The sequence below is a fragment of the Manis pentadactyla genome, chromosome 6 (assembly GCF_030020395.1).
Source record: "Manis pentadactyla isolate mManPen7 chromosome 6, mManPen7.hap1, whole genome shotgun sequence".
NCBI classification, from domain to species: domain Eukaryota; kingdom Metazoa; phylum Chordata; class Mammalia; order Pholidota; family Manidae; genus Manis; species Manis pentadactyla.
Window position 1 is genome coordinate 65,057,898 of NC_080024.1, and position 23,130 is coordinate 65,081,027.

Here is a 23,130-nt window from a genome sequence, read left to right on the forward strand (position 1 = left end):
GGGGTGCATATATCTTTCTCAAACTGGGCTGCTGCATTCTTAGGGTAAATTCCTAGGAGTAGAATTCTTGGGTCAAATGGTATTTCTATTTTGAGTTTTTTCAGGAACCTCCATACTGCTTTCCACAATGGTTGAACTAATTTACATTCCCACCAGCGGTGTAGGAGGGTTCCGCTTTCTCCACAACCTTGCCAAAATTTGTTGTTGTTTGTCTTTTGGATGGTGACAATCCTTACTGGTGTGAGGTGATATCTCCTTGTGGTTTTAATTTGCATTTCTCTGATGACTAGCGATGTGGAGCATCTTTTCATGTCTCTGTTGGCCATCTGAATTTCTCCTTTGGAGAACTGTCTGTTCAGCTCCTCTGCCCATTTTTTTTATTGGATTATTTGCTTTTTGTTTGTTGAGGTGCATGAGCTCTTTATATATTTTGAATGTCAACCCTTTATCAAATCTGTCATTTATGAATATATTCTCCCGTATTGTAGGATAGCTTTTTGTTCTATTGGTGGTGTCCTTTGCTGTACGGAAGCTTTTCAGCTTGATATAGTCCCACTTGTTCATTTTTGCTTTTGTTTCCCTTGCCTGGGGAGATATGTTCATGAAGAAGTCGTTCATGTTTATGTCCAGTAGATTTTTGCTTATGTTTTTTTCTAAGAGTTTTATGGTTTCATGACTTACATTCAGGTCTTTGATCCATTTTGAATTTGCTTTCATGTATGGGGTTAGACAATGATCCAGTTTCGTTCTCTTACATATAGCTGTCCAGTTTTGCCGACACCAGCTGTTGAAGAGGCTGTCATTTCCCCACTGTAGGTCCTTGGCTTCTTTATTGTACATTAATTGACCATATATGTTTGGGTTAATATCTGGACTCTTTATCCTGTTCCACTGGTCTGTGGGTCTGTTCGTGTGCCAGTACCAAATTGTCTTGATTACTGTGGCTTTGTAGTAGAGCTTGAAGTTGGGAAGTGAGATGCCCCCTGCTTTATTCTTCCTTCTCATGATTGCTTTGGCTATTTGGGGTCTTTTGTGGTTCCATATGAATTTTAAAACTATTTGTTCCAGTTTGTTGAAGAATGCTGTTGGTATTTTGAAAGGGATTGCATTGAATCTGTAGATTGCTTTAGGCAGGATGGCCATTTTGACAATATTAATTCTTCCTACCCAAGAGCATGGGATGAGTTTCCATTTGTTAGTGTCCCCTTTAATTTCTCTTAAGAGTGTCTTGTAGTTTTCAAGGTGTAGGTCTTTCACTTCCTTGGTTAGGTTTATTCCTAGGTATTTTATTCTTTTTTCTGCAATTGTGAATGGAATTGTTTTCCTGATTTCTCTTTCTGCTAGTTCATCATTAGTGTATAGGAAGGCAACACATTTCTGTGTATTAATTTTGTATCGTGCAACTTTGCTGAATTCAGATATTTGTTCTAGTAGTTTTGGAGTGGAGTCTTTAGAGTTTTTTATGTACAATGTCATGTCATCTGCAAATAGTGACGGTTTGACTTCTTCTTTACCAATCTGGATGCGTTGTATTTCTTTGTTTTGTCTGATTGCCATGCCTAGGACCTCCAGAACTATGTTGAATTAAGGTGGGGTGGTGGTGGATATCCCTGTCTTGTTCCCAATCTTAGAGGAAAGGCTTTCAGCTTCTCGCTGTTAAGTATGATGTTGGCTGTGGGTTTGTCATATTTGGCCTTTATTATGTTGAGGTACTTGCCCTGTATACCCATTTTGTTGAGTTTTTATCATGAATGGATGTTGAATTTTGTCGAATGCTTTTTCAGCATCTATGGAAATGATTATGTGGTTTTTGTCCTTTTTGTTGATGTGGTGGATGATGTTGATGGATTTTCGAACTTTTCTTATAATTTTAAATAGAATTATCTTTGTGCAAACGAAATATAAGCACTTTTTTCCCTCTAATTTAGGATTATCTCCTTAGGATAGACTCCCAGAATGAAATTAGTGGTTCATAAGGAATACGTTTTTTAAGAAGACTCTTGATCTGTACTGTTAAATTGCTTTCCAAAAGAAATCCTATTGGTGTAAATAAAATTTCAATATAATTATATTGTTACTATAGTTCTATTAGCATTTTAGACTTAGCTTTTATCCCTCATTTTTGGTGTTTATGTTAATTTATAGCTAAAATCTGCTTTAGACATCTCCAACAACTCTTTCCAATCCCTGTCTTCCAAATTATGAGTTATTTTCATGATTCAGTGACTCATTATTTTATCATTCATGAAATTCTGCCAATCCATGGGATACTATCCCTGATACATTTTTTTGTTGGTTGCCAATAAAGTTAACACTTTATTTGACTTAACTAGAAGGTTTCTTTTCTGCATGTTGAGTATTAGGCAACTTAGTTTCATTGAGGACATTACTTTTTGTTACTAGTGTTCCTGTCCTCTCCCAACCCATCCTAATGCAGAGAGCAAAGAGAAGCCTATGGTAAATTAAAAGATGTAGTTCTAGGAGGGATTGGAAAATGTACTAAAGTCTCTAAACCAGAGAACAGAGGAAAAAGCAAAGATAAAACTAGAAGCTCAAGACTATATATAACTGAAGATAAAATTAAAAAATAGAGTAGTCTTAAATTGGTGTATGGAATAGACCAGACTCTGATAGACAAGTTTTGAATCTTAAAAAGGAAATAATAATTCATATTGCTTTGATGCTTTTCAAGGCCCAGCTGAAATTGCTCCTCTTTTAGGAAGCCTCAAGTGTGATCTCTCCTGCCTCTAATTTTTTCCATTTATGTATTCTTTACTCCTGGCAGGGATCATTTTCTACTTTGGATGGTAGTCACTTACTTGACTATTCTTTGCTCATCACCTCTAAGCTCCCTGTGTGACTCACCTCTGCACTCCCACAGCACCTGGCAAATTGCTTAACCCAGGATAGATATTCAATGAGTATTCCCTGAAAGCAATGTTTATCAGTCCATAACTGTTTTCAAAACTGATGAATATACAGATTATAAACCATTCCCAAACAACTTGCTTTACTAAGTGGACAAAGTGAACAAGTAGGTATGTTAAGTAGGTAAGTATTTATTTGAGGACTTTCTCACGGTGGCAGTTTTAGAAATTTCATTATATGTTCATTGATTTTAAGACATTGTTGTCTTCACTTCTTCTCATAAGAAACTACAATTCATTTCCCTTCATATTAACATTTTCTTTCTTTTTTAAAAAACTCATTTTCTTCATTTTCTCATTAAACAAATTTATTTTCCCTGAAGAGTGTGTGTGTGTATAAATACTTAGAACCACAAATGTCAGGTTATTTTTTTCTAAAAAACTTTTTATTATAAGTGTACAGTTTGACGAATTTTCACCAACCAAATACACACTTCTAACCAGCACGTGGATTAAGGAACAGAATATTATTGTGTCTCAGAAACACCCTTCTTGCCTATGGTGGCATTCTGACTTCTTTTTGAGTGGGAAAGAGAAAGAATTCTTATAAATTTTTGACATTTCTGTTTTGTTTCAAAGTTTCTAAATATGTATGAGGTTATGTATGACCCTACATATTTTTGCCAGGTATGTAATTAAGAAAGATCTAGCACTTCACTTATATTTCCTAGGGAAGTATGAGTCTTTAAACTGTATAGTTGGAAAGGTATTGCCAAATACAAAAAAAATTAATATTGCAGAAATAAAGTCCAATGTAAGGCTTTGGGGACCTTTGTTCTTCTCCCCAATGTGATGAGTTTATATTTTGGTTTAATCAGTAAAACTTAGTAAGAGTGAAGTGGAATGCTAGATTACAATTGGCTTTACATGTTTTTTCAATCTCTTTTTAAGTAGACAGCTTAGTTAAGAGGTACATTGTAGATTTTAAATCTGCTGTATGAGCACTCTTTGCTTGCTGTACTTTGTTTTTGTAAACATTTCATAATATTCATGTCCTTGGAGGACAGCTTCTAGTCCCCTTTTTGGGAAGCAGTATTCTGAAGTTGATTACAATTTTTTAATGTCAGGCAAAATGAATAAGTTTTCAGAATCTAGTAATTTCAGTTTTTGTTATGTATAGACCAAGGCTTTTTCTTTTCCCCAAATGAGTTGACAAACCTGAAGGAAAACATTTCCATTGCTAAAGAGAGCAAGAAAGTATAATCTATCTTACACACAAAACCCTGGAACTATCTCCACAGGGTTTTGAAAACCAAAATCTTCAAGTAGTGGTTTTGTGAATTGTGCAGGGCAGGTAGAACAAACTCAGTGAAATGAGAATTCTTAATAATCCAATTCAATGGAATCAGTTGTCTAAGCATCTATCAAAGACTTTTCAGATAGCATGTTATGACGGTAGGATATGTAGGTATCTTAAGATCTCTGATCTATGTGCATACATTTGGACAGAGAAGGAAATCAAATCTAGGGGGTGAGTCTAGGGAGAGGATACAGGGTAGGCATCTCAGTTCACTCTGATAAAAAGGCCGAGGACTTCTCATTCCCTAAACATTTGTAATGCAATATTTTATACATACAAAAGTAGACCTAATATACATGCGTAGTTTAAAAAAAAGAATAAGACAAACATTATACATACTCCCACCCAAGTTAACAAGGGCATTTATTGATGCCTTTGAAGGCCCTGTGTGTCCTCCATGATCACAGTCCCCCTTTTCCCTGGTGGAAGAAACAGGTCTGATTTTGGCTTCTTATTCCCTCTTTTTTTTCTTTCTAGTTTTGCCACCTATATATTCCTGAACAATGTACTATTTAATTTAGAATGCTTTTGAATATTTTATAAATGGAATCAAATTGATTTCATTCTTCTTTAGTTTGTTCTTTTAAATCAGCATTATGCTTTTATTTTAATAGTATCTTACTGCTTGAATATATATAACTCTACTTGTCCATTCTCTTGTTGATGGACATTTAGGTGGTTTCATTTTTGGCTGCTACATACAGTAGTGCTGTGAACATTCTTGTTCTTATCTCCCATTTTACATGAGCAAGAATTCTTCTAGGATACATTCTTTGGAATGAAATTATCAAGTCATAGTATTTTCAATTTACTACACAATACCTCATTAACTATTTTTTTGCTAGTTCAAAAGGTTTAGCAAATAAAAAACAGGATGCTCAGTTTAATTTGAATTTCACATAAACAACAAATAATATTTCAGGATAAGTATGCCCATGTCAAATTTATACCTCATTTGGCAACCCTAACAAGGTCAGAAACTTTACCGAGTCACAAACATTAGCCAATAAAGTGTAAGTGTGAAGAGGTGACGGAGTATTTGGCCCTTTCTTCTTCTGCTAGAGTGACCAATCCAGTTGTTTCCTAGCAGGTTAGCTCAGGTGTCTAAAGTGCTTGCTAACCAACTATGTGTGTAATTGATTGGCTCAACAAATATGCATAGGACACCAACTGCATGCCAGGCAGATGCTAGTTGTTAGGAATACAACTGCAAACATGACAGACAAGTCTTCACCCTTGCTAGGCTCTTTGCCAAGGCACAGAAGTGGGGGACAATAAGGCAATGGTCTATGTACTATGGGAGTAAAGGTGTGAGGAAGCCGTGATTTATAGCTTTTACTTTCTATGGAGTTTTAAATACTCTTTGGCTCATTTCAAGCTACCAATGTGACATTACTGAACTCTTAGTTGGGGAGAAAGGTACACAATCTGCTCTCAAGATAATATAAACTGGCTCCAGCACCCCACTGTGTGGAGGAAGTGCTTAGAAAGGACATGTCATCCAGTTTCTGGGCTCACTGGTGGTTTCTTCAGGGGAAAGGGACTTAGGCATTCATTATTTCCTCAAATTTAGAAGGAATCAAATGTATTTACTATATCTGTAATACTGGATATTTTATAAATACTTTTCTTATGCTACATAAATAGGTAAATTCTAACATAGTTTTAATTATAATCAGCCTATAGATCAGGGCTCAGATTTCTCCTTTGGCATATGATCTTCTATCAGGAGACACTTGAAGACCTCTTCCCCTGCATTGTTCCCTCATCTCCACCAATACTCATCATTCATTCATTCCACAAACACCAACAGAGCCCTTCATCTGTGCTGAGCACAGAGCTAGGAACTTGAGTCCCTGTCCTCATGGAGCACTCAATTCACAAAAAACACTCTCTCCAGGCTTTCCCCAATTCTCTCTAGGCAGGTTTACTGTATTCTCCTTCTACTTTTCAGTTACTCTTTTGTTTCCAGGCTGGTTTTCCCTCTGGGAATATTTCCCTTAGTAAGTTTGCCAAAATCCTCCTTCCAATGATCTTGCTTTTCTTGAGATTTCTCCTTCTTGAGAACACCTTCCCCACAGTGGCAGATGTTCCTTTCTGTTTGAATCTGGACTCTCCTGACTTTTTGTGTCTTTTCCTATTGTGCAAGCTATCACTATACCCATCCCATCTATTTCACTATCAAACATTTTTAGAAGCCAATGTGCAAGGTGTGGGGTAGCCTTTACTTACCGTTAAGTTTTCACTTCTCATAATCATTTTATGAAATTATGTATTTGCTCAACTTGTGTCCAGGCCTTTTTATGCTTAATTACTCAAGAAATACATGATTCATTGTACAAAGTTTGGAAAAGCATAAAGAAGGAAAGAATAATTACATAATCTCACAATCCAAGGCTAGCCAATATTAACTTCTTGGGATGCATCCTTGCAGTCATTTGTTATGCATATGTACAAACAGGCATCATATGTACTTTTTTGCTGGCTTGAAAATTTTATCATCTCTTTCAGTATTCTTTGAAAATGATTTTAAGTGACAGCATGACATACCATTTTCAGGCTAAAACAGTCTATTTAGTTCCATATTCTTAGCAGTTGCGGCCTTATAAGTATATTGTAACTACATCATAAACTACAAGAAAGCAGGAATCAATCACTTAATTGTCCTTCTTGGACAACACTCATAACAAAAATATATCTAAAGTAATTGGATTATGCTGTGATCTTTTAATTACCAATTAAAATAAAAAGAGTCAATCTGCATAAAATGTAACCCTGGCTGCTATGAAGGTTATCTGAAGCTCTGTAGAGTGGGAGGAAGATAACCTATCATCAGATCTCTGTGTAAGGTCTTGGAATTGGTAGAAGTGTTAGAGATCACCTAGTGACTCTCTTTTTAATAAATAAGGAAATTGAATCAACAAAGGTTGTAACTAGTTGAGACTAACACCTAGGTCTCTTGACTTCCTTCCTGTCCTAGCTCTTTTTACCACAATGAGCTAAGCTTACTTTTTTAAAATACAGAAGAGCACACATTTACCTACAAGTCCTTATAGGAACTGTTTCCCTTAGAGTACATGTACTTTGCTATAAAAATGTAATGGTAAAGTCTTAAGTATGTATTCAAGAGAAAGGAAAGCATACATCCACACACAGACTTGTACACAAACATTCATAGTAGCATTACTGGTCAAAAAGTGGAAATAACACAAATGTCCATCAACTGGTGAATGTATAAACAAAGTATGGTATATTCATACAATGGCATACTCATTTAAAAAAAGAAATAAACTATTGATAAATTCAACAATGTAGATGAATCTCAACATAATTATGTTGAGTAAAAGAAGCCAGACAAAATAAGTACAAACTGTATGATTCTGTTTGACTAAAATTCTGGGAAATGCAAATTAACCTAAGTAACAGAAAGTATATCTGTGGTTTCTTAGGGATGGGGGTGGAGTCAAAGAGGAACCTCAAAAGGGTAGAGGAAACTTTGGAGGCTAATGGATATATTCATTAATGTGATTGTAGAAATGGTTTCAGGAGTGTATACATGCCAAAACGTATCAAACTGTACACTTTAAATATGTGCAGCTTATATTGCATGTCAATTATATCTCACTAAAGCTGCTTAATTTGTGAGATATACCTCTTAAGTTTGAAAAAGAACATGACTAAAAAAAACTCCCTTAAGAATTTGTAGCCTAAGAAAACTAAAATTACTTCTGAAGATGGCAACGAAGGTTCTCTTCTTGTATGATAGTTTATCTGAATAAAACATTACTATGAGAAATGCAAAGTCATAAAAATGAAAGATAGAAATGACATTTTTGTCCCCCTGGTAATCATGCCATTTCCTCATGCCTCTACAGTTGCTCTATATCATAATCTTTTCAGTGCTCTATTCAATTTGGTTTCTTAAAAGGAGCAGTAACCTTGTTGTATTTTTCATTAAAGGGCTCTTTTCATGTACAAGGTTCCCAACCCCTGGTTGGTGTGTCTGTACATGTGTGGGTGTGTAGAAAACTACACTGTGTCTATAAATTTTAGCAAATGCTGTAATTTGCCTTGGGATTTTGTAGCCGGAACTCAACAACAGCACTGGAAACAAATTGGAACTTTCCAGAAACCATCCCTCTTCTACAAGATGAACACTAGTTTCCCTAAATATGTGCACTTCGTAATCAAAATTTTCTCTTTAGCTTTTCCACTTAGTTTTAAAACAAATAATTGTTATACCACACATACACTGCACGACACCGGTTAAGGTTTCTTTTTAGAAAATACATAAAGTTTTATTTGTATTCCCTTCCCCACCCGCCCAACTTATTTTCTTTGCTCGTTTACTTGGTAATCATTCTCATTCTGCAAACGGGGAGACGCACACAAGATTCTTTTGCACAGTAAGACGCAACTCTCAACTTTTCAGTTCCATTTTGAGAAATGATCACAACGAACTCCTTAGAAACAACGGCCCAGCGAGAGCAGAAGCATTTCTCCCAGGCTGGGTGTGGGTCGAGAGCCAAGCGCGCTTCCGAAGGAGAGAGGGGGAGTCAGGTGGCAACCGAGCGGGAGCCCAAGCCCAAGGCGCGGCGGGGGCGCGTACGGTGCGCGCCTCCCTCCGGCCGGAGCCGGGAGGCTGCCCCAGCGTCCGCGAGCCCGCCGGCCAAGGCTCCGGGGCCGCGCTGCGAGGCGCCGGGGAGCGGGGCGCTCGGCGCACCACCCCCAGCCCCCAGCCCTTAGCAGATCCCTCCCCCATGCCTGCTGCCGCGGCCGCCACTGCTACCGGAGGCGCAGGAGCCTCGCGATAGTGTTTGCACAGGCGGCGCGTGACGCCGCCGCCGCCTGAAACTGATGCAGAGGTTACCCCGCCGCCTCAGCCGCCACCCACTGCCCGCCGCCGCCACCCAGGCGACGCCGGGCGCCGACGCACTGCAGAGGTGCCGGCAGGTTCCGCTCGCGGAAGTCTCGGCCGGCGCAGCCCGCGCTCCGCCCGCGCCCCAGCGGACGCCCCCTCGACGCCTCCGCGCTCTCTGCCTCCGCCTCTTCCCCGGCGCGCCCTCCTGCTCCCTCGCGTCTCCCCCTTTCCCTCCTCCCCGTCCCCTCTCCTCCCCTCACCTCTTTCCCTGCTCACCTCCCCCTCTTGGTTTCCTCCCCTACCCCCTTGACTCTCCCCTCCCTGCCCTCGCTCTCCCGCTCGCCCTCAGCGCGGCCCCCGCCATGACGGAGGCGGGTGCCGGTGCCGTTGCCGCCGCTGCCGTCGCAGGGGGGGAGTCGGGTTCCCAGAAAGTAGCTTGATGAGTGTCCAAAGTAGCAGTGGAAGTTTGGAGGGGCCGCCATCTTGGTCCCAGCTCTCCACGTCTCCAACCCCGGGCTCGGCGGCGGCGGCCAGGTCCCTGCTGAATCACACGCCGCCATCTGGGAGACCCAGGGAAGGTAAGCACCGTCGCGCCCGCGCCCCCCGGGTCTCCTCCTGCCCGACCCCCGGTGGGGGATGGTGGCGAGGGGAGGGGAGGCCGCTGGGCGCCCGGGAGGTAGTGCGCTGGCTGTGGGTGGTGGTTCGCGGGTGGCGGAGGAGACGGCGAGGGGGTGCGCTCTGACGGGGACGGGGCGAGGCGTACAGCCTTGCCGGGGGTTCCTGAGAGCCAGTCCTGCTAGCGTGGTAAGTCTTGCCCTGGACGCGAGCCCCTTTCTGCTCCATTTACTAGTACACTCAGTACTCTTAACCTCCTGGCCTCTGGTCTCTGGTGGGTTTTCCCTCCCCGTTGAAGCATTCATCCTTGAGCCCCCTCCCCTTCCCTTTCGCACTCCTCCCATAGAGGCGGTCCTGGCCCTGCGAACCTTGCTGCCGGGGACCTGGAGGATGCCCACGGCTTGCAGGGTCTCTGCCCTTTGGGGAAAGCCTCTGAAATTATCAAAGCCGACTTTGATCCCCTGCTTGGCCTCCTAGAGCAATTTAAACGACAGACTGACTCGTGGGCAGGGTTTTTAAACCACCCCTCCAGATGGTTGCAACTTTCTCTGCTTCGCCATCACCTCCTCCTGCGTTTGTGTGTGCTCTCTCTACTGCAAGTAGGCTGCTGTTCTGACAGGGTCGCGAATTTTGTAGGAAATCTGCGTAAAGGTTACTGCAAACACGCACCAGCTCGGTTACAATTGTTTTCCAAGTTTTCTGGTTTCTTGCATGCAAGTGTGCTGCCACCAGATGTAGCAGTTACACAGCTAGTAAGACACAGGAGTGCTTATTGATACTAAAATTTCAACTTGCTGTATTTAACTTTAAGTATACGACATAAAAGGAAATTTGGGAGAACACGCGTTTATGGGGGGAAAATAAATGTGCATGGAATCATGTTTAAAGCTCTTTTGTCTGGAAAACGTTTAGCGGTAGTCATCAGCAATGGGTTCACTCCCAGTAGTATCACACAAGGAGACTGTAGCCACATTTTCCAAAAAACGTCTGGAAGTCAATAGTCGAGTGAGTCTTTTAAGGAAATCGGAGCTTTTATTTATGTAGGAATTGGTGTGATTAATTTATTTTGGAAATATTTATTACTCAGCTTTGACGATTGTTAAATATTTTGTGCCCAGAATCCAGTGGTTCAGGCATAGCGTTCTTTGTCATTTTTTTTCCTGTGAGCATGTGTGAAAGTGACAATAGGCTCAAAGATTGGCATGAATTTGCTCTAGAAATTCATGGAAGGATTTGATTTATGGCGTCCATTAAGCATGCTGAATACATTGACAGACATTTTTCCCTTTCCATTTCATCCCCAACATTGGGTTCTCATAATTAGAAGGTAAGAGTTTATTAATTGACTGACTAAATCAAATTTAGTACATCTGGTGATTTTCCTTTTTGCACTTGGAATTTTAAAATCTATTTTGTAAATAGAGCAGTTAGTGCTTTTAGTGTGCTTTTACTTTTGTTTGTAGTTTCATTAGGAGGAATGATAGTGCAATGAGTGATAGTAAACGATCTTGGAAAAGACTGCCTTTTCTCTCTTTAAAAAGGCTGTACCTTTTTTCACTCATTCACTGATTCCTTCATTTTTTAACACTTACTGAGCCATTTTTATGAGCCAGGCACTGTACTGGATACTGAGGACATAATGTTTAATCTGAAGTATCTATTAAATCAGTATTAGTAATTTTGGGGCTGCAAAATCTAGATTGTGAGTTACTGAGGCTGCCTCAACTTTGGTTTGAAAACTTTATTTTGCACTTTTCCTGATGTGTGAAGATTTTGAGGCATTGCAATAATTTAGCTTGAACTTCCAAATAACCAGAATTTTTTCCAGGAGTTTAGATTACAGTAGATTTTTATGTAACCTGAACTAGTGATTCTTTGTTAAATTAATGAAGTAACAGGACATGCTTTGTGTAAGTTAGACTTCACACCAAGTACTTCTGTGGCCACAGTGGTATATTTCTTTCAGACAAACCAGCATGTAAGTTAAAACTGTGTTAATCCTCTCTAGGGTTATATATTCGTCTTGAATCTATAGTCTCATCTATTGCTGATGCTAACAGGAATTGCGTAGATGAAGCCCCAGATATCAAAATGGAGACTTTTCTATTGAGTGGTATCCCAGTTTTTATTTTAACAAGTGTTTACCATCCTTTCTAGTTATACATGTTAATATATTGTATAAATTAAATTGAGAGAACTTTTGATTTCTGGTGACTGCTAGTAAGAACCGTTAATAATAAGGGAACTTGAATGTATTGATCAAGGAGGGAACAAACTTTGTTTCTTGAAAAACTGGTCCAATTTAATGTACATAGTAGGAAAATTTAAACTTAAAAGAGATACACATATGTATATGTACATTCATAAGGATGTATGTGATGATATATGGTGATAAGGATATATGATGAACGCTTTTTAAACCTAACTTTGAAGGTAGGCTATTTTTAAAGATGTACCATATCTGTAAAAAATTAGTTATTTTGAAGTTTTTGATATATTTGAAATGAAAAATCTATGATTGCAGTCTGATTATTTTTAATGATCTATGTTTTGGCTTTCTTCTCCCATTCTCACCCTATTTTCATTATCATGTTAATATAATTTTACTTGGTTACAAATAAAGTATACCTTTAAACATTGTAAAGTTTAGGAATTTATGGTACAGTACAGACCCCTTTTCTTCCGGAGAGTCCCATAGCTACTCCTTTATCAGTCTTGAAGTTCTGTGAGAGGTGCTCAACAGTGTAGCTCTAGATTTCATGTTGGGTCTTTTTAAGCCTGTGATCTCTATCCCTTTTCTCTTATAATAATCCTGTGATTAAGGAGATAGGAAGTTAAGGAATTCGTTACGTTTTCAAATAAAGGTCAGTTTTGCTTTCTTGAGGCCTAGGAACCTAGTGTCCTATCTGCTAGATGAGCAGATGTTTTTTTTTTTGTGTGTGTGTGTGTATCAGTGCGTGGGTACTTTTGCATGGGTTAATTCTAAGAGTCAGATTAGTTATACAAAAGCCTTGCACTTTCTTTTTAGTTCCATCTTACCAGATATGAACAATTTGCTTTACTCTTATGTAAATAGTGAAAATAGTTTGGTTAGAAAGATATTACCACAGTATAATTAAACTGTTGCTCTCTGTTTCCATATATACAGACTGCATCCTTTAGAAGGAAGAATTAAAGTATTTCACTCCATATGATTAATACCTGTAGGGAAATGTTAAAAATAAAGGTGTACAAGATGGCCCTTTAATTTCTTGAAGTCACTAGCTGGAGGAGGATAGGGTTGTATGTTTAAGGATTCTAGCTCATGAATGTTGTAGGTGCCTCTTTTACAGAGACACATTTTTTATGTATTAGATAGAGGAGAGAGAAAAGAGAGAAGCCCAGGATAGTTAAAGGTCTGGGAATCTGCCCCTAGAAAATAGGTCATGCCCCCTGAAAAATATAGGTTGTGCTTTAGCTTTTTGGTTTCAGAACCCCCCTTTACACTCTTAAAAATTATTGAGGACCTAAAGAGATTTTGTTTATGTGGGTTATGTCTGTTGATACTATATTGGAAATGAAATACTTTCAGAAATATTAATTTATCTAAAATTAACAATTATAAATTGATTGCATGTTAACATTTTTTGAAGAAAAATATTCTAAAACAAAAACTTTAGTGAGACTAGTGACGTTTTCTATTTTTACAAATCATTTTAATTTCTGGCTTACTGGAAGATGACTGGATTTTGTTTCTGCTTTGTTGTTACATATTTTGATTGAGATATGTGACGAGAATCCAGCTCCACGTAGATATTTAGTTAGAAAAGAAGTATTTTTAATAGACTTTTCAGAAATTGTACATATTCTTCTTTGATACTACACCAAAATTTGACAAGTGGCAGGGCTTTTTTAAAGGTTGCTTTTAGTGTGGAAGTACAGCATATTCCAGAAGTGATACCAGGACCCACAAGAAATTTGTGGATCATACATACATTTAGCCTAAAGAAGAGACTACTTAAAGAATGGGAAACATGGTAGCTCTCTTCATGTAATCCAATAACAAATAGAAGGGAGAATAGTTTCTTTCTGCTATTTTAGAAGGTAGACAGACCAGCAGGTGAAGCTTGGGAAAGCATAGAGGGAATTCAGTGTAATTTTTTGACAAGAATGTAAGAACTTTATAACAACTAGTTCAACAATGGAAAGAACTGCCTCTTGAAGTATTTATAAGAATTTAGAGCAGAATACAGGGACAGTTTAAGGGGAGGTAGAGATACATTCTCTAGATTTTTATTTTGAGTGCTGTTAGGTTAAGTGACTTAAGGTCCCATTCAATTAAAAAGTGTAAACATTCTGAGATTTTTTTTTTGAAAATCTCTAAATATAGTTAAACTGTACGTACATACCCATGAATGTTTTTGAATATTCTCTTCAGTCGGTAGTGTGAAACTATTGTTGCCTTTTTACTCTTTTGCATTTTTATTGTGTTTTTCCTCTGAGGATTTTCCTGTGTTTTCTGGAGTCAGCACTTAAAAAAATTCTCTGTGAAATATAATAAGCTTTGAAAACATTTTAGGGGATCACATTTTGCCAATGATACAATTTAACAGAGTTGTAATTTGGGCACAGAATTTTAGAATAGTGTGGGGGACTAATTTTTGAAAGAGAAACTATCAACAGTCTTTATAGTCTTTTATTTGTGATTGTTTATGTGGTTTAAGAAATAATATGCTTAATCTGTTCTAATGATTTTGAAGCTAGAGAATCTGAAAAGAAGATACATAAAGGAAAAGTGCTTAAATTGATCTCTCTTGAAGTTAAAAATGCACATGAAATATAACCAGGACATAAGGAACTTTAATTTTCATTCAAAGAATTATGCATGTAATATTTATCATTATAACAATTCCTATTTAATTTTATATGGAACATAATCTCTCTCATGAGTTGGATTGATTAGATTAGATATTAGGTGGTGGGAAGTTAAGCATAAATTTCCGTAACTTTCTTGAGGTAAACTTTGTAAGTGTAGTAAGTGACATACAGCTTGAGAAGTCATATACTTGCTGCATTTGGATTTAAAGCTTATTTTCTATAGAACAATTATAAGAATAAGACATTTTCATAAAATCCTCATGCCTCTTAATAATGTCCAAAAATCTTAGAATGATTTAGAGGAATATGTTATGAAGTAGTAAAAGCAATACGATACAGATAAGAAAGTACATTGATTGTAATTGGAATCCAGGTGTGGTCCCTACTTTGCCATTAACTAGCTATGTGGCCTTTAACAAGTTGCTTATCTTTCTGCTTCATTTTCATAAAAGGAGAATTACAGAGCTGAAGGGACCTTGGAAGCAAAATTGAGTCCAAAGCTCCCGTTTTACAGATGAGGAAACTTAGTTAATATGTCCAGGCTTTTACTCTAAGAGAGTTGGGACCAAAATTCAGTTTTCTTACACTCAACGTAGTGTTTTTTCCATTATTCTTTGTGGCTTCTTTTCATCTTTGAAATGAGAGGGTTGAATTTGAGGCTCTCAGAGTTCTCTGCCAGCTCAAAAGTAGTAGTATTTTTTTGTATTAGTCCTAATATAATTTCCTGGAGGGAAGTTTGTTGCTTATATTTATTGGTGAAAGAAATGCTTCTTGAAGCAATGTGACCTTTTGAAGGTTGTGTTTTGGTTTGTTAAGAGAAGATAAGTCACCTTCATTATTACTGAAAGATTTTCAATCTTATTTACTAGCATGGTAAATATTATGCTAGGTGATCTTGTAACCCACCACAGCCATAACAAATAAACATTCGAATTTGAACAAAGAATATTCTACTGTTGATACAGGAGTAGTCTACTTATTGTGGAGACTCTAACTTGGTGCATAGGGCTCTCAACAAAATTGAGGTGCTTTTGTGGCAGAGCTTTGCCTCTTATTAGTATTCAATATGGGCAGGGAAAGGAACCTTGAAGTTCCACCTGGCTCAACTAGAAGCAGTATTTTTTAAAGTGGATATATTTTAAATTACTTCATTGCATAAAAAAAACAAACCCCTTGGGAACATGTATTATTTAGTAAATCTAATAAGAGACAGAATTTGAATACTTCGATAGGAATTTAACCATCGTGTAGAAAGATATTCAAGGCCAAAGGCTGTGGAACTTACATCTTCTTAATATGGTATCATTATTAGGTATGAAGTTTTATGAATTTCCAGAAGCTAATTACACCTGTATTTAAATAAAAATGCTTATATTCTGCAAAGATTCATTACAAAGCCAAATATGCATAATTTGGGGGACAACTTGTAATATTTGTTCTTCAGTTACACAGATTATTAAGAATTGGTTGTACTTATAAATTTGTGCCTTTCCTTGGAAACTAATTTAGCTGGAGAAAATAAACCTCTAGGCTTGAATCTTTAAACTAACCTGTACTTGCTGGTTTTGTTAAATGTGATACATTGTGTGATTTCATGATTCACACTTGACACTGTGTATGTGCTTCCTATCTGATGATGAATATAGTGTGGCTGGGGAAGGCCATAGGAGTTTGTGAAGCTAGTCAGATGCATCCCGTCTCATGAGGCATGTTTTTTTTTCTTTTTTGATAGTGCTTGCTTCTTAAAAATTTTTCCTTTTCTTATGGATAGATTTTTTAAAAAAACAGTGTAATCATGTGATTTAGTCAACATTTTATATTACCTTTTTTAAAAAACTTCTTTATTTAAAAAATACATATGCTCATTAATGGTAGAGATCCTACTCTAGGAACTTGGTAAATAGTAACTCATTTGCTTCTAACTGTCATGAAATAAGTGATATTATATCCCTATTTTATAGATGAGGAATAGAGGCACAGAGAGGCTAAGTAACTTACCCAGGGATACATAGAGAATATGTAGCAGAGCTGGGATTCAGACTAGACTCCTAAGTGAATGCTCTTAACAGTTAACACTGTTCAGTCAACAGTATTCCATTGAATGGATGTACTAAAATGTACTTAGTTAACCATTCTTTAGGTAGGGTGCTAGTTATGATTCTCTTCATGATAAAAACAACACCAGCTTTGGTAAGTTAAAAGAGAATGTATTGGTTTACCTAACTGGGAATTGTATGTGTGGAGGAGGATGGAGTGGCTTTGCAAACAGTGTAGACCCAAGATCTCAAATAATGTTGTTGAGCTGCTTTGTCTCCATTTCTGGGTTCTTCCAGCCCTGTTTCTGGAGCCCCAGACATACACCTTTTTGCTTAGTAACCACACTTGAAAGACAGCTTCTCTTTCCTGCTGTCCACATGTCAGTTCTGGGTTGATGCTAATATATACTATATGGTACCAATCACTGGGACCTGGGAGATGAAGTATATAGCAAGGAAGCCCCTATGGCTCTGGGTTGGTTGAGTTGGGGAACCCACAGAAAACCACGATTGACAGTTCCCTGAAGAACACAGGTTGAGTGAGTGGTAGTTAAAGAGGAAGGGATCATGGTGAACATAACAATTTAAATATTATAGATATTTGGGATTTCTTTTTATTTAAAATTTAAAATTTTGGCTATTATAGGTAATGATATAATGAATATCTTTGAGTAAAACCTCTTTTTTAAAAAAGACATTTCCCAATGATGAAATTATCAGAGCCAAAAATATAAAACAATTTAGGGCTTTTGATAAATATTGCCAAATTATTATTTGAAGGATTGTGTTAACTCAGATACCAGTAGTGTGTGAGCTGGGCATGTAGTTTTGACCCAGGTAGGGCTCAGTTCATCCTAAGAATTACTGGGTTTAAATATTATTACCACAGAGCCTTAGAAAGTAGGGAGAGAATTAAAGATGGCAGCATGAGAGGAGAGACAGGGGCTTCCTCCTAAAACCATATACAATTAGAAAATATGGTTGGTGCAGCTAATTTTGAGAGAGCAACAGGAAGAGAACTGCGCCAGACTGCATACGCCTGGAGAAAAGAGCAGACCTCAAGGAACAGGGCAACATACCAAAGCTGTGGCCCAGCAGGACCCAAGCCCTTCCCCCACCCCAGCTCACTGACGGGAGGAAGAGAAACGGAGCAGGGAGGGAGTAGAAGGCCTGGGACTGCTGAATTCTGAGCTCCGGAGATCTCTTGGAGCACAAACCTACATTTCATGGTGCTTTCATGATACGTGTGTGATTACGGGGTTGGAAAACTAATACAGTTAGAATTCCTGGAGAGACTGAGATTCCAGCCACTTGTGGAAAGCAGGGATCCATATCCACTGCTCTGGGACAAAAGCTTATACCTGTGTGCTCAACCCACTGGTTCAGGCAGTGGAGACAGGCATAGCAGCTGGGAAGCACGGAACAGCTCTTTCCTCCCCCCCAGGCACCAATACCGCTCCCCTGCGACCCCCGACATTGCTTCAGGGCCTGAGCAGCTCCAGAGAGTAGAGGTTCTGGACACTAGAGGATGCCATATACAAATATGAAATGCCAAAGGAACCTGGTCCAGAGTAAAATTAATATAACTTGGAGAAAGATTTAAATGACATGGGCCTTATGACTCTTCCTGAAAGGGAGTTCAACATGCTAATGGAGGTACGGAAAGATATCCAAGAACTCAGGAATGAATTCCAGCTGGAGATCCAATTGTTGAAGAGCACAGTGGAGGATATTAAAAGCAAGTTGGATACGGTGGAGGAGATGATAAATGAAATAGAAACTAGAGAAGAGGAATACAAAGAAGGTGAGCCACAAAGAGAAAAAAGGATCTCTAAGAATAAAAGAATATTGAGAGAACTGTGTGACCAGTCCAAAGGAACAACATCCATATTATAGGGATACCAGAAGAAGAAGAAGAGAGAGAAGGGGATAGAAAGTGTCTTTGAGGAGGTAGTTGCCGAAAACTTCCCCAATCTGGGGAAGGACGTAGTCTGTCAGGCCATGGAGATCCACAGATCCCCCAACACAAGGGACCCAAGGAAGACAACAGCAAGACACATAGTAATTAAAATGGGAAAGATCAAGGATAAGGACAGACTGTTAAAAACAGCCAGAGAGAGAAATAAGATCACATACAAAGGAAAGCCCATCAGGCTGACATCAGACTTCTCAGCAGAAACCTTACAGGCCAGAAGGGAGTGGCATGATGTATTTAATGCAATGAAACAGAACGGCCTTGAACCAAGAATGCTTTCTCCAGCAAGATTATCATTTACATTTGAAGGAGGGATTAAACAATTTCCAGATAAGCAAAAGCTGAGAGATTTACCTCCCACAAACCATCTCTACAGTGTATTTTAAAAGGACTGCTATAGATGGAAGTGTTCCTAAAGTTTAATAGCTGTCACCAGAGGTAATAAAACCACAGTAAAGAGAGTAGAACAGCTAATTACTAAGCAAATGCAAAATTAAATTAACTATCCCCAAAGTCAATCAAGGGACAAAGAATACAGAATATGATACCTAATATATAAAGAATGGAGGAGGAAGAAAAAGGAGGAGAAAAAAGAACCTTTAGATTGTAACAGCATACCAAGTGAGTTAAGTTAGACTCTTAGACAGTAAGGAAATTAACCTTGAACCTTTGATAACCACGAATCTAAAGCCTGCAATGGCAATAAGTACATACCTATCGACAATCACCTTAAATGTAAATGGACTGAATGCACCAATCAAAATATGTAGAGTCACTGAGTGGATAAAAAAACCAGACCCATCTATATGCTGCCTCCAAGAGACTCACTTTAAACCCAAAGACATACACAGACTGAAAGTGAAGGGATGGAAAAAGATATTTCATGCAACTAACAGAGAGAAAAAAGCAGGAGTTCCAGTAATTGTATCAGACAAAATAGACTTCAAAACACAGAAAGTCACAAGAGACAAAGAAGGACATTAAATAATGATAAAGGGGTCAATCCAACAAGAATATATAACCATGATAAATATCTGTGCTCCCAACACAGGAACACCCACATATGTGAAACAAATACTAACAGAATTAAAAGGGGAAATAGAATGCAATGCATTCATTCTAGGAGACTTCAACACTCCACTCACTCTGAAGGACAGATCAACCAGACAGAAGATAAGTAAGGAGACAGAGGCACTGAACAACACAATAGACCAGATGGACCTAACAGACATCTACAGAACTCTACACTCCGAAGCAACAGAATACACATTCTTCTCAAGTGCACATGGAACATTTTCAAGAATAGATCATATACTATGCCGCAAAAAGAGCCTCAGTAAATTCAAAAAGATTGAAATTGTACCAACCAGTTTCTCAGACCACAAAGGTATGAAACTAGAAATAAATTATGCAAAGAAAATGAAAAAGCCCACAAACACATGGAGGCTTCACGACATGCTCCTAATAACCAATGGATCAATGACCAAATAAAAGCAGAGATCAAGCAATATATGGAGACAAATGACAACAATAATTCAACACCACAAAATCTGTGGGATGCAGCCAAGGCCGTGCTAAGAGGAAAGTATATTGCAATACAGGCCTACCTCAAGAAAAAAGAACAATCCCATATAAGCAGTCTAAACTCACAATTAATGAAACTAGAAAAAGAAGAACTAATGAGGCCCAAAGTCAGTAGAAGGAGGGACATAATAAAGATTAGAGCAGAAATAAATAAAATTGAGAAGAATAAAACAATAGAAAGCATCAATGAAAGCAAGACCTGGTTCTTCGAGAAAATAAACAAAATAGATAAACCCCTAGCCAGACTTATCAAGAAAAAAAGAGAGTCTACACACATAGACAGAATAAAAAATGAGAAAGGAAAAATCACTATGGAAACCACAGAAATACAAAGAATTAAGAGAATACTATGAAAAATTATATGCTAACTGAATAACCTACAAGAAATGGACGACTTACTAGAACAATACAACCTTCCAAAGCTGACCAAGGAAGAAACTGAAAATCTGAACAGACTAATTTACCAGCAACAAAATTGAACTGGTAATCAAAAACCTACCTAAGAACAAAATTCCTGGACCAGATGGCTTCACCACTGAATTTTATCAGACATTTAGTGAAGACCTAATACCCATTCTCCTTAAAGTTTTCCAAAAAATAGAAGAGGAGGGAATACTTCCAAACTCATCACTCTAATACCAAAACCAGGCAAAGACACCACAAAAAATGAAAATTACAGACCAATATCCCTGATGAACATAGATGCAAAAGTACTCAACAAAATATTAGCAAACCGAATCTAAAAATACATAAAAAAGATCATCCATCATGATCAAGTAGGATTTATTCCAGGGATGCAAGGATGGTACAACATTCGACAATGCATCAACATCATCCACCACATCAACAAAAAGAAGGACAAAAACCACATGATTATCTCCATAGATGCTGAAAAAGCATTTGACAAAATTCAACATCCATTCATGATAAAAACTATCAACCAAATGGGTATAGAGGGCAACTACCTCAACATAGTAAAGGCCATATATGACAAACCCACAGCCAAAATCATTCTTAACAGCGAGAAGCTGAAAGCTTTTCCTTTAAGATCGGGAACAAGGCAAGGATGCCCACTCTCCCCACTTCTATTCAACATAGTACTGGAGGTCCAACCACGGCAATCAGACAACACAAAGAAATAAAAGGCATCCAGATTGGCAAGGAAGAAATTAAACTGTCCCTGTTTGCAGATGACATGATATTGTACATAAAAAACCTTAAAGAATCCACTCCAAAACTACTAGATCTAATATCTGAATTCAGCAAAGTTGCAGGATACAAAATTTATACACAGAAATCTGTGGTATTCCTGTACACTAACAATGTACTAGCAGAGAGAGAAATCAGGAAAACAATTCCATTCACAATTGCATCATAAAGAATAAAATACCTAGGAATAAACCTAACCAGGGAAGTGAAAGACCTATAGTCTGAAAACTACAAGATACTCATGAGAGAAATTAAAGAAGATACCAATAAATGGAAACACGTCCCGTGCTTACTTATAGGAAGAATTAATATTGTCAAAATGGCCATCCTGCCTAAAGCAATCTATAGATTCAATGCAATTCCTATCAAAATACTAACAGCACTCTTCAATGAACTAGAGAAAATCATCCTAAAATTCATATGGAACCACCAAAGACCCCAAATAACCAAAGCAATCCTGAGAAGGAAGAATGAAACAGGGGGAATTATGCTCCCCAAATTCAAGCTCTACTACAAAGCCACAGTAATTAAGACAATTTGGTACTGCCACAAGAACAGACCCATAGTGCAATGGAACAAACTAGAGAGCCCAGATATAAGCCAAACCATACATGGTCAATTAATATATGATAAAGGAGCCATGGACATACAGTGGGGAAATGACAGCCTCTTCATCAGCTGGTGTTGGCAAAACTGGACAGCTACATGCAAGAGAATGAAACTGGATTATTGTTTAACCCCATACACAAAAGTAAACTCAAAATGGATTAAAGACTTAAGTGTAAGTCATGAAACCATAAAACTCTTAGAAGACAACATAGGCAAACATCTCCTGAATATAAGAATGAGCAACTTCTTCCTGAACCCATCTTCTCGAGAAAGGATAACAAAAGCAAAAATGAACTCATGGGACTACATCAAACTAAATAGTTTTTGTATGGCAAAGGACATCATCAACAAAACAAAAAGGCATCCTACAGTATGGGAGAATATATTTGTAAATGACATATCCAACAAGGGGTTAACATCCAATATATATAAAGAACTTATACACTTCAACACCCAAAAAGCAAATAACCTGATTAAGAAATGGGCAGAGGTTATGAAGAGACAATTCTCCAAAGAAGAAATTCAGATGGCCAACAGACACATGAAAAGATGCTCCACATCACTAATCATCAGGTATTGCAAATTAAAACCACAGTGAGATATCACCTCACACCAATAAGGATGGCCAGCATTGAAAAGACTAAGAACAACAAATGTTGGTGAGGATGCGGAGAAAGGGGAACCCTCCTACGCTGCTGGTGGAAATGTAAGCTAGTTCAACCATTGTGGAAAGCAATATTGAGGTTCAAAAAAATAAAAATAGAAATACCATTTGACCCCAGAATCCCACTCCTTGCAATATACCCAAATCATCCAACTTCTCAGATTCGAAAAGACATATGCACCCCTATGTTCATCGCAGGACTTTTTACAATAGCCAAGATATGGAAGCAACCTAAGTGTCCATCTGTAGATGAATGGATAAAGAAGAGGTGGTACATATATATAATGAAGTACTATTCAGCCATAAGAAAGAAACAAATCCTACCATTTGTAACAACATGGATGGAGCTGGAGGACACTGTGCTCAGTGAAATAAGCCAGGCGGAGAAAGACAAATGCCAAATGATTTCCCTCATTTGTAGAGTATAACAGTGAAGCAAAACTGAAGGAACGTAATGGCAGCAGACTCAGAGACTCCAAGAATGAACTCGTGG

At 38.1% G+C, this 23,130-nt stretch overlaps 1 protein-coding gene across 1 annotated transcript in view; it reads left to right on the forward strand.

Annotated features, from left to right (window-relative positions):
• Window positions 1-9,374: 9,374 nt before the first annotated feature.
• The window catches only part of TLK1 (tousled like kinase 1), a 177,650-nt gene continuing 163,894 nt past the window's right edge, over window positions 9,375-23,130 (forward strand). Inside the window, exon 1 of the mRNA XM_036917804.2 lies at window positions 9,375-9,666. Coding sequence (XP_036773699.1) covers window positions 9,528-9,666 — 139 coding nt within the window. The 5' untranslated portion in view covers window positions 9,375-9,527. The remainder of the gene's footprint in view (window positions 9,667-23,130) is intronic.